The 12,534-nt window shown below is 26.0% G+C and overlaps 1 protein-coding gene across 4 annotated transcripts; it reads right to left on the reverse strand.

The window, feature by feature from the left end:
• Positions 1-2,636: 2,636 nt before the first annotated feature.
• On the reverse strand, positions 2,637-7,642 carry LOC135928010 (post-GPI attachment to proteins factor 3-like). 4 transcript variants are annotated; one of them, XM_065464324.1, is made up of 9 exons: positions 7,398-7,642; positions 7,211-7,356; positions 7,013-7,165; positions 6,907-6,969; positions 6,802-6,863; positions 6,626-6,762; positions 6,381-6,585; positions 6,193-6,273; positions 2,676-2,738 (listed from the first exon to the last, which is right to left on the reverse strand). In XM_065464324.1, exons 1-8 carry the CDS (start codon positions 7,534-7,536, stop codon positions 6,210-6,212), a joined length of 969 nt encoding a protein of 322 aa, XP_065320396.1. In that variant the 5' UTR covers positions 7,537-7,642; the 3' UTR covers positions 2,676-2,738; positions 6,193-6,209. The 4 variants fall into 4 exon arrangements, with proteins under 4 accessions (XP_065320395.1, XP_065320396.1, XP_065320398.1 ...); XM_065464323.1 differs by lacking the exon at positions 6,193-6,273 and having other exon boundaries at positions 2,637-2,738; XM_065464325.1 differs by lacking the exons at positions 2,676-2,738; positions 6,193-6,273 and adding an exon at positions 2,752-4,221.
• Positions 7,643-12,534: the final 4,892 nt, after the last annotated feature.

The raw sequence follows: 12,534 nt of genomic DNA on the forward strand, positions 1-12,534 counted from the left end.
TATCGAAAAACCAGTATTTTTGCTCAGTTAGAAAAATAGCATTACACAATAAGTAGAATTTGATAAAAACAAAATATGCCATTAAATATTATATATTCTATAATATTTTTTTCAAAAAAGGTAAAATTAAAAGTTTGACTATCTAATTTTTATTATAATTTAGTTCGAATTATAAAAACCTAATGTTTTGTATGTGGGTTTTAATTTGAGATAATGTTGCAAATATTTTATTAATTCAAGTATATAAGTAGCTAATGGTCTAATTTAACTTGTAAAATTAAAATTATTTTATAAACCCATTTTAATTTCTTTTATTAAATATTTTTTAAAAATTCCTCATAAATAATAATCATATCAGTGGCATCAATAATCTCATAATGAATAATTTTACATTATCAAAAAAATATCTATTTTTATTATATAATTTATTCCCGACCAATCAACAATATTGTTGAATGACAGCTACCTTATAATCATCTATTAAAAATTACGCAATGCTAACAATTATAATTTTAAATAAATCTATTAATATTTATAAAAAAAATCTTTAACGCTATTTTTGGTTCTAGAAACAAATATATAAGTATTTTATTAAAAAACATTGAAATTTCTACAATTTCATTGATATAGACTATGTATGTATTAATTCTATTAAAATTACATTCGTGTTGTTAAAAGGCTCGATTTGAGCCGATTTTTAAAAACGGCTAACTCAATATTTTAGCCAGAAAAACATTAGGCAAGTCTGAAGATTTTGATCATAGATGGCACAAAAATTTGAACATCTATTAGCAAAATCTCGAAGCTTTTGCAATATTTTTCTGGCTAAAATATTGAGTTAGCTGTTTTTAAAAAATCGACTAGTTTAACAACACTAAATTACATATTAAAATATTTGAACCTAAGTTTTATAGATTTTTATTTTACATTTTTTAAAAAATCAAATCATCCAAAAATTAGATTACAAATATATAATATAATAATTAAGTTATTTGATTTTAATTATTATATCGATATTTAAAACACTCAATATAGTTTTAACATAAAATATATGGATTATATTTTACATTTTTTAAGTTCTTTTAAAGTCCCTAAAATTTTTACCATTAATATTTATAAAAAATATTAAATAAAAATTATAATAGTTTATAAATCAATATTATCGATAAGCCAAATTTGGCCAACTATTAATTTTTACTAGCATAATGAATAAAATAAATAAATTATCATGTTTTGAATTTTATTATATTTTATGCGAGAGAATAGTACATAGCCATAATTTCCAAATAGGGAAATGATGTTAAAATTTTACTTTTTTCCTCCCCTCTTTTTATTCCCTTTCCTTTCGCTTTCTTCTCTCTATTCTTCATACCTTTTTCCCCCTTTCTCTCCACTCCACATTTCGTTTTTTTTTCTCTTCTTATTTCCCCTTCTCATTTTTCTTTTCCATTTCCTTTCGTCCTTTCCTCATTGCTCTACCATTTTCTTTACCTACTTTCCCATTATCTCCTTATTTCCCTTTCCATTCGCTTTCCTCCTTCTTTCCACCATCATTTACCTTTCTTTTTTACTTTTCCTACCTTTCACTTTCATTCGTCAAAAATGGAACGCGTTCACGTTCAAAGTTCATAAAAAATAAAGGAAAGCCTGTCCATCATTTTCGTTTTCGAATGTACTCGTTTATAACATTACTTTAAAATAAAACATTTTTTTAAAAGTTTTGTGGCTGCATTGAGATATAAAATTTAACACTATATTTAATTTTTTTACATTTTATTTGAGTTTATTTTTGTAAATATTGATTTGCAGCGCAAATTATTGAAGGGAACATAAAATGATTCGTTAATGCTAGAAGAAAAAAATAGAAAAAATTGAAAGTTCTAGTCATTAAGTAAATTTAGTTTTAAACTTTCTACTGAACATAAGATAAACAATATAATTAATATATATCACCACTCTTTTATTATCAATGGTTATGACAAGTTTAATGTTAAAATTAATTTACTTTTTAACTAATTATTTAATATCCGAAAGAGGTAAAAAAAAATGTCTTTTTATACAATAACAATATCTCATAATAAAAGTTATCGAGTTTAAATTTCGTTTCTGTTCCAAATTTAACACAAATTTTTAACGAAATTGAAAGATTCGGCCGAAAATGCCATTTTTAATAATTTGACACGAAATCGTACTCATAAAAAGCGCTAAACAATTCTTTCTCCCCTGCTAATAGTCAGCTAAATTTAATGGGCATTTTTTAATTATTGTAATAACCTTCATTATTCGAATGAAGAAAACTCTCCAGAGCTGCGCTAGCATAATAATATTTTTTTATTATTTTAATTTTATTAGGTGTTTTTCGAGAACTTTAACTTATGTAATTTAGAATAACTAGTTTTTTTGTCATTCTTAAGAATAAAAATAGATAAATTAGAGGGAAAAAATTAGGTCTGCAATAACGCTTTATTATTTATAATAGTTAATATATATATTTTAAAAAATTTTTTAAATAATTTATGAACATCATAATTGCACTATAATTATTTAAAAAATTTAGTTTATATAATTTAAGTTTTTAAAAATACTTATTTTTAAGATACAATAAATAATTTATATATAAAAATAGTTGTAAAATATTTTGTTTGCTTTTAAAAATTTTTTCGCTTGATTAAATTCCTTTTTTGTCAGTTATAAGTCGCTTCTCATTATATAATGCTTTACAATCATCTATTACAAATCTAGTAATAAAAATATATGAAAATCATATTATATTAATATTAAATAATGTAACAATTTACTTAAAGCATTAAGATAATAAAGATATTCGCCCAAATAATTATATAATTTTAAAAAAATTTATTCCTAAAATTAAAATTATATTATATGACACCATCGAATAATGATAATGGAATATGATGCGATGATCATGTGCTCAAATCCCCGGCTGAGAACTTATGTTGACTAAATGATATAGTTACGCTTATGTTTTAATGAACATATGAAATAATTTCAAGAGAAAGCGAAAATCCTAGCATGGCATTGTTAAACCATTAAATATAGGAGCTTGTGATCGACAGTTCTTTTACAAATAACTCATTCTATGGGTAGAATAAGAAAACTTGCTGTCTCCTCCGAAAACTGAATACCCATAATAATCAGAGAACCAAAAATATTCTCTTCTATTTTTTATATAATTTAAATTAGCAAAAATATGACATTGTAATGAACGAATGTATATATTTTTTATGTAAATACTCGGTGGTGTAGAGGAAATGAATTCCGACATAGGGAGTTATCTCAGATTTAACATTTATTATTCACCATAAAAATAATTTATCATCAATAATATTATTTGTATTTTTTAAATTTTATAGGATTAAATAAAAAAACAATTCTTGAACAATAAATTTAAAAAAAAAGGATTTGGGTTCAGTAAAAACTAAAGAATTAAAAGAGTTCGGGTTACCCTACTCAAGCTAATTAACTAATCATATTCTTTGTCAAAATTCACATGCACACCTCATTTCTAACATTTATTACTGTACCAAATTTGAATGCTTTTTAAAATCAATAGGTCAAAACTACTAATGCAAAATTGCTCCACTCAAGCCGACTCTAAAACGGATTAGCCGAGTATTTGGGCTAGAGTAGGAGCTGAAAAGTCGGCTCAGTCTTGGTGCCCTAAAGAATGGTTATCTTGAAACGTGAGTCGAAAAAAATAAGTTCAACCTTAAACACAGAGCCAAAAATTGGCTTAACTTTGCAGCGCCAGCCGAAAAAATAGGTTCAGTCTTGAAGTGCAAGTAATAAAATAAATCAAAAAAAAATGTGAATAAATTATAAAAATCTCCAAAAATAATAAATAAATTACGAATAAAGGTGTGACCATTCCCTTACCTTGTAGAACAAGATGAAATTCAAGATTTCCTATGCTTCAGATAACATGGTAAATAATAAGTGGATCATGATATGATTGTGATATTAATATTTATTTATAGGAAATCGAGGAAAAGTATCAAACATCATTCATGGAAGAGTGCATAAGAATAACAGATTTCTTTCTTTCTTTCTAAAGGAACGGAATTTTCAGGCTTAGTGCACTGAGGGCACCCTTTAGGAATCACAAAACATGATTTAATATATTGATTTGAGATCTATATTAGAGCTTGTTATAGTCCGTTTGGGCTACATTGGTCAGATGCCTTTTATATTTTTATATTTCTAAAAAAAATGGGAAAATTCAACTATGTCTATTTGGATGGGGACTCAACTAAAATTCTTTACAAATTTTGAAGCAAGAAAAAAATTAATAAATACATTTATATTTCATTCACCTTAGGCACTGCACGACCCAGGGCCTAAATTTTTTTAAATATTTCGGGCCAGGATCAAGTCTAAAATTTAAAAAAAAGTCTAGAAAATAATACAGAAAATAATTTTTTCTTTAGATTTATCAAAAATGAAAATCATTATTTATTTGGATAAGGACAAGGTGATTAATGATAATTAGGGCTGTGCCGATATTAAATATCGAATCGGTACCGATATTAAGCGTTTTCCGAAAATATCATTTCGGGCCGATACCTGTAAAAAACCCGATCCGATCCGATCTTTTCACTTTTCATTTATTTTTTATTTTTTTTTGTTATTTTATTTTATGTATTTATTTTACATTATTATAATATTTTCTAAATAATTTTTTTAAATTTTATTTCTTTTTTAAAATAGATTTATAGTACTTTAAAAGTTTTTTTTATAAAAATAGAAAGGAACACCCAAAGTTTTATTTATTTATTTTAAATCTTTTTAAATAACGCCAATTTTTTTTTTTCTACTTATAAAAGAATTTTTTTAAATATGTATCTAAATTATGGAAATATTTTACAAAGACAAAAATAATTTTGCAAAATGCGTTATCTGCGGAATCATCTGAGTCTGCCTTCAGTACGGCAGGAGATATAGATAGTCCATATCGTAGAAGCTTATTCCCAGAAAATCTAGAGGCTCTCATATTTATTAAAAAAATCTAATATATTATAATTTTATATATTAAATATTACAATTTTATAATTCCAACATAAAATGGATATATTATTAAATATATATTTTATTATTATAGTCTTAATTGTAGAAATAAAAAATTAAATTAAATTCATAATTTGATTTTTTGCATAAAAAATATTGATTTCTTAATTACATTTGGTTCAAACGGGGGTGATTAAAAATAAGTAAAAATATTGGATCAGGGTTGAAGCAATATCGGAAATATCGGATCGGAGAAAATATGTGGATCGGCACAGCCCTAATGATAATCATTATTTATTTGTGATAAGGACAAGGTGATTAATGATTTTCTTTTTACCATATTTTACTTCACAATGGATCTAAGTTATATTTTTTAAATAAAAAAATTTAGGGCCGATATAATATTGGAAAGTACACTTATTTAAAAGTAATCTATTTGACTTTTTTTTCTCTAAAACCTACTTCTTTAAACAAATTAAACTACTAGATACCTTTTTTTTTAGCTAGAGTACTTCTTCAACATTACAATGAGCTAGGATTGGGTCTGAATTAAAAATTCAAACCAGATATGGCGTGATAATATATTTTTAAAATATAAGCTGGGATTGGCTGTAAAAAATTGAATTCATAGTCATGTTTCAAATTGTCAAGTTCTGAAGGTATATCAAACATATTACTCATGGTGGATTAGTGTGTTCTAATATTTAAAGGCCTTACTTGGTGAGCATTCAAGAGTCAGTGGGTGCTTAATCACTGTTTATCAAGACAGTGTTTATAACTTCCTTTCTCGCTCTTTACCTCATTTCTTATGGGTCAGGTTCTTACAGAATCAGTTTTTTTAATTATTCAGGTGAATCAATTATGGTAGGGTCCAGTACTGACATTCATTTTTAATAAATTGGTGATATTTTATCAAGCTCTTTTACTGTTAAAATTTCCCAAACTTAGTTGTTTGTCTTATTTACCATCTCCCTTAGCTTCTATTATAATTGATCTATTACTAAAGTATTTTTTAGGCTTATATTTTTTATTCATTTCATTTATGAGTTTTCTCTAGGTTTATTTAAAAAATTAGATGTCATTGTAGATTTAACTGTAGTTATATTTGATTCTCACATTTAATTCATTTTCTTTCACAAAATATGGTTCTGACAATTTAAGTTGTACCTTTGGTATTAAAAATATTAACATGCTGAAAAGAAGTAGTCCTTGACATAATTCTGCAAAGCTTTTATATTTGTATATTTTCTGCAATATCATTTTCCCATTTTTTTTTAAATTGTAATAATATATTAATTTCTTATAGGGTAAAAATATCATTTAGTTAAAAATTATACATAGATATATTGCCTTACTTGAACCATATAATTGGAAGTGGTAAAGAAAATAAATGCCATAAAGAATGAGCATCAATTAAATCCCAAAGTGGAGGAAAATCACCTAACTCTAATGGTAAAATTGCTTTGGCAATTATAACAGATAATATACATCGCCATACATATTTTCTAATGTTATATTCTTTTATGGCCCAAATTAACCATCCAAATGTTTCAAACAATCCTATAATAAAAATATAATGTTTAACTTTGATATAAGTTACCCAAGAATACATTGATTTTCATGTTGTATGAATAATCGAATTTTATATAAGTCATATAATATATATGATATAAATAAAGACTAGATAAACAAACACCAAATGTCACTGGTTTATATATTGGATACATTCCAAAAGCCCTAAGATTAATTATATCAAATAATATGAGATAAAATTACCTGAGTAAAAAGGTATAAGAAAAATAGCAATTAAGAAGTAAAGCAGAAAAGTAGTCTAATTTCTGATAATATAAAAGGTAAGATGATTTAAAAAAATAATTTAACTTCTGATATATGAGTATCGCGCATATGATAAATAGTTGAAGACATCCAGGTTAATAATGAAAGCTAAAAAAATTATTTAAAACATAACTTTTATAATTAAATTTACAATTCCATAAATTATCCAAATGACATAATATGGGGATAAAGAATGTGTATATTTAACAAACTGTCTTATCATGTAAGCATTTGTTAAAAAATTTAAAATTGAAAATACAAAAGATGCTGGATCCTGAATACCATAAATTCTTCTAAAAGGCCACTGAAATTATAAGTATTAAAAGTATTTTAAAAATTATATATTTACTTTGCCATAAAATTGAGGTATATCAATTTTTTTCTGTATACATTTAATTTTTACTCTATGCATACATATATATTTGCATTCATTTTCACAGCTCCATAGTAAAACTTTCATATACCAGGATTGTTTCTTATTGAATTTTTCAATTTCTAAATGTATTAATTAAAATTTCTAATTATGTAAATTCTACTTGAAGTGGTACATAATTGTTGAAAACATAGATAAGCGCATTTATTAAATGCAGGTAATTCATCTCCAGAGGATGCAAAAATGTCAGAAAAACAATACACATAAAATAATATAGAAAATATAAGGGGCGATAAAATCATATGGCCTCCCACCCCTTCAGAAATTATTTGAAGGTAAAAACTTACATCCTCGATAAATATAAAAAGAGCTACACACTAATAGTAATAATATATTCATATAACTATTATGGAAAGCTTATTTAAATAAAGTATTATATTCATAATTATATATTAAATCATCATTTTTCATATCCGCCATTTACATAAAAATGTTGGTTTACTACTTTTTATATGAAAAAAGTTATAAAAAAATGTTCAATCTTTATATTTTCTTAATCATTTTACTTATCTCATAATTTTTGTAAATTGAATATTTTATCAATCAGCTAGATATGGGATATGCAAAGTCCAAGTAGCATTCTATCGAAAATTTTGCAGGGTCTAGCCACATTTGGATAAAAGTTTAGATGATTTTTTTTTTTTATTAAATTTTTTTTAAAGTTTTTACATCACGATTATTTTGACTTATTGATATTTATTTTATATGAATATACAATTAAACTAATTCAATCATTTAAACAAAATGCAATCAAGTGCGTTGACACAAAATGAAGTAATTTATTTATATTTCTATCTTTATAAAATTATATTTTTATTTTATAGGAACTAATAAAACTAAGTCTAATAAAGAAATATAATATTGTTGTCCAAAATAAAATGCATGGTGAGATAGCTCTGTAAGAACATCCAATATAAGTTCAGATAACGTGAGAAACTTTATTCATGTTATGAAAAAAGCCACAAGCTCATCATTATATTGTATAAAACAAGAGTTGCGCAGTACCGCAAATACTTGTATCTAAGATACAAGAACCTTTGTATCTTGTACTCAGTATCTTTTTGACATTTTTATTAAAATGCTAGTATCTGTATCATCTAAGATCATTTATTCTGAAAAGAATCTTGTATCTTTTTCGATACAGATTCTTTTTAATATTCATGTTTAAATTATTTTCTTCGAGAATCTTGTATTAATTTCCTTATTTTTTTCACCATATTTTAAATATAATGACAATCAAAATTAGCTGGAAAATTTACAACTCATATTAAGGTTGATAGATAAAAAATAACAACACCAAAACGAAATAAGAATAGATTATTTTATATCAATTTTATTTAATATTTTTAATTTGTAGGATGATTAACACTCATGGTAGTGAAATTTAAATTATGGAAATAAGTTCCCGTTAATTAAATCCAAATCTTAGAATTTTATATGCAAAATTTTTTAAAAATCAAAGTTAAAAATGACAATGTATAGGCTAGATGTAAAACCTGTATAAACAAAAAAAATGATGAATAGTTAAGGACAAATTTTGTTAGGCTGAATTCATAGTGGAGACGGATCCGATTTCACGTCAAAATATCTAATTTGACGGCGTCCGACAAGGCTTTCATAGTGATTTTTTTTTAACATTTCGACTTAAAACAGATTAAACATTATTTTATTTTTAAATGAATCAAATTATATATTTTTTTTTCTCTTTAGCTTTCACCTTTTCTAGTGGTAAGCTCCTTCAACATCTCTCACCACTTTATGTTATTCATACAATTTCTTTTATCTAATTTATACTTCTTTATATTGGCTCTAACTTTATGGCCCCATTGAAGTTTTGGCCTTCCTCTTTTACGTTTGCCCATCACTTCCAAACTCTCAACTTTATTTCCTATGTAGTTCATAGGCCTTCTCATTGTGTGCCCATACCACCTAAGTCTGTTTACCATTAACTTAGTCTTAATGGGCACTACCTTTAAACTACTTAGTATTCTTGTACTGCTCACTTTATCCTTTCTTGTTACCCCAGCAATCATCCTAAGCATTCTCATCTCCATTGTTTGTAGACTTCTCTCGTCTGATTCTTTGGTTGGCCCTGTTTCCGAACTATATAGAATAGTTAGTTGTACTATGGAACTGTAAATTTTTCCCTTTAATTTGTGTGGGATTCTTTTGTCAGATAGCACTCCAGATAAAAATCTCCACTTTAAGCACCCTTGATTAATCTTACTCTTTATCTCTTTTTCTATAGTGCCGTTTGTTTGTATAGTGGAACCCAAATATTTGCAACTTTCAATTGCCGATATCTGCCATTCATTTATATCAATACTCTCTGTTTCATCTCCTCCTATCACCATATACTCCGTCTTTTCTCTATTTACTTTTAACCGTGCGTTTCTAGGATATTTATCCAACTCACTAATCTTTCTTTCATTTCATCCTTAGATTCGGCAAGTATCACAATATCCTATTCCACAGGACTGTTTGAGCTATAGACTGTGCTAATACATCTATTATTGTAATGAAGAGAAGTTGGCTGAGAGCCGACCCTTGATGAACTCCTTTAGCTATTGTGAAGCCTGCTGAAGTACCAATTGTGCTACGGACCCTTGTTGTATGGCCCATATACATATCCTGTATTATTCTTATATATTTTTCGGAAACATTTGTGGCGTAGCGTGCACCAGATAGGTTTTCTTGGGATTCTATCGAAGGCCTTTTCTAGATAGAGAAAGACCATGTGTTGTTGTTCTTTTCCCTGTATTTATTACTCATTTGCCTAATTGCGTGGATAGCATCGGTTGTCTTAAAGGCATAAAGCCAAACTGAGTCTCTCCTATTAATCTTTTTTTCTATTATTTTTTTGTATAGTTTTAGACAGTGTGACATTGTTTTATGCCCCTGTAATTTTGACAATTGTGTGGATCCCCTTTATTTTTGAAGATAGGAACTAGATAGCTCTGCCTCCATTTTTGGGGAACCTCTTCATTTCCAAGTATTTTATTGTACAGATTTGTGAGGAGATGTATTCCATCATCTCCTAGTGCTTTAAGACTTTCTATTGGAATATGGTCTGGACCCCTAGCTTTGTTGTTTATATGCTTGAGGCATGTGATTATTTCTTGTTCTGTTATAGGTTGTACAAGGTTTTGACATGGGGAGTGTTCGTCTAAATGTAGTATGTGGGGATTAAAGTTGAGAAGCTCCTGAAAATATTCTTTCCATCTATTCATTATCTCTTTTTCCTTTATTATCAATTTCCCATCTTTATTTTTGATTACTTTCGGAGCTCCGTTTATATCCCTACAGTTCTTTTCTCGCTGTTTGGCTAATCTGTATATTTTATTTTGCCCTTCGTATGCCATAGATTTGGCCCTAGCCACCGCCTTTGTAGCTATTTTCTTGGATTTTTTGTAATTAGTCTTGTCATCTGGGTTTTCGGATTTGTACCATTTTTTATATAGGGCTTTTTCGCCTTTATAGTGGTTTGTACTTCTTCATTCCACCACTGTAGTTCTTTGTATGATTTGTTGCCTTCCCTTGTCAAGCCTAGTGTCGATTTGGGAGTGTCTATTAATCTGGATGAAAAATCTGTCCACATTTTTTCACTGACTTGTGAGGAATATATTGTTCCAATATTTGCATTGATCTCAAAGGCATCTGTCATCAGTTTTATCTTGTTTTGAGTGGATTTATTTGAGATGTGCGATTAAATTATATATTATATATGATCTCAAAAATATAATTAATTATTTTAATAATATTGATATTTTAAACTAATATTTATTTATTCAAAATTTTGTATTATTAAATTCCTCTATACTATATTGGTATATATTTTATTTTAATAAAAAATTATCATTAGTCATCCAAGAACTTGTTCATAAAATCAATATTTGATACCAATTAACCATGTTTTTGTTTAAAAAATTCTTTAAAAAAATTTATACATAAATAAATATTGTCTGCTATTGTATTCAAATTAAATACTTGGTGAATGGGTAATATTAAGATTTATTAGAAATTGATACTCTGATTTTTTAATGTGTCATTTTTTAAAAATTAGTTTGTATAAGAAAAGCATTTACCTGAGATAATACTTAAAATGATATAATTATAGGTCAGGTTAAAGATCATAACCCAAATATAAAATTTATTCATTTAGCAATTATAATAATAAGCAATGAAGGAATAGGTGCTGAAGTTGATGATTGTTTATTTTATTTTAAATTAATAATTTAATTTCATATAATATATTTTAAAATTTTACATTTTTTTATCAAACATAAAAATCAGGTTTATATAACAATTTTCATATTAATATATCAAAATTTATATTAAAAAATCAATCTACACAATTTATAAAAAAATTAATTTATATTAACATAAAAAAAAACAATTTAAAGGTTATTATTAATCGGTCATATCAACATTCCACCCTTTAAAAAAAAATGATCTCCATTTAGGTTTTCTTGCATATGAATCTTATCGTGCAGTCTGTCATAGTTTCGTCTTGGAAAATGAGATTTATTTTGGTTGTGCATATGATTGTACAAGTCGTTCATAAGTCATTGTAGTCGTTGGCTTGATTCTATCACGTTGGTTTGTTAATATCGTTCTGAGTACGCTGGCTCGTCGTTCCGTCATTATCATTGTCAATTTTACAAAATTGTTATTATCATTAATTGTAAAATTATCATTATTAAATAGGATTTATGAATAATTAGAGAATCAATCAAATTTGGATGTTAGAATAATAAAAGGATGATAAATCAACAAGACTGTTAGATAGCGTTTTTTTTATTTTTTATAAATATCTTCAATTGTAGCGTTTTAATAATTTTTTATTAATATTAAATTTTAATTATTTTTATTTTAAATTTTACTCCCTTGTTTTTCAATATAAACAACTTTTTAATATCATAAATTATCTTTAATTTGTTCTTTCTAAAAAGAATTTTATTTCGCCTTCCATATCTAATATATGATTTCCATATCATATTCTTAAAAACTTTTTTAATTGTTTTGCATTTCACAGTTTTATTTAATTTTTTATCATTTATACAAGTTTTTATTTCATTATTTTCTTGGTTAATGATGCTTACTACCAAGTGAATGTATGGAAATATTCTAAATACCAACCTAATTTGCTAAATACCGACCAAAATTTATTAAAATGTAATAAGACCCTTATTATTTAATATATTAATAGTCGGGTCTCGTATATATTATCCCCCCAAGGA

This window comes from Gordionus sp. m RMFG-2023, chromosome 4 (assembly GCF_954871325.1).
Source record: "Gordionus sp. m RMFG-2023 chromosome 4, tfGorSpeb1-WG-v2, whole genome shotgun sequence".
Taxonomy (NCBI): domain Eukaryota; kingdom Metazoa; phylum Nematomorpha; class Gordioida; order Chordodea; family Parachordodidae; genus Gordionus; species Gordionus sp. m RMFG-2023.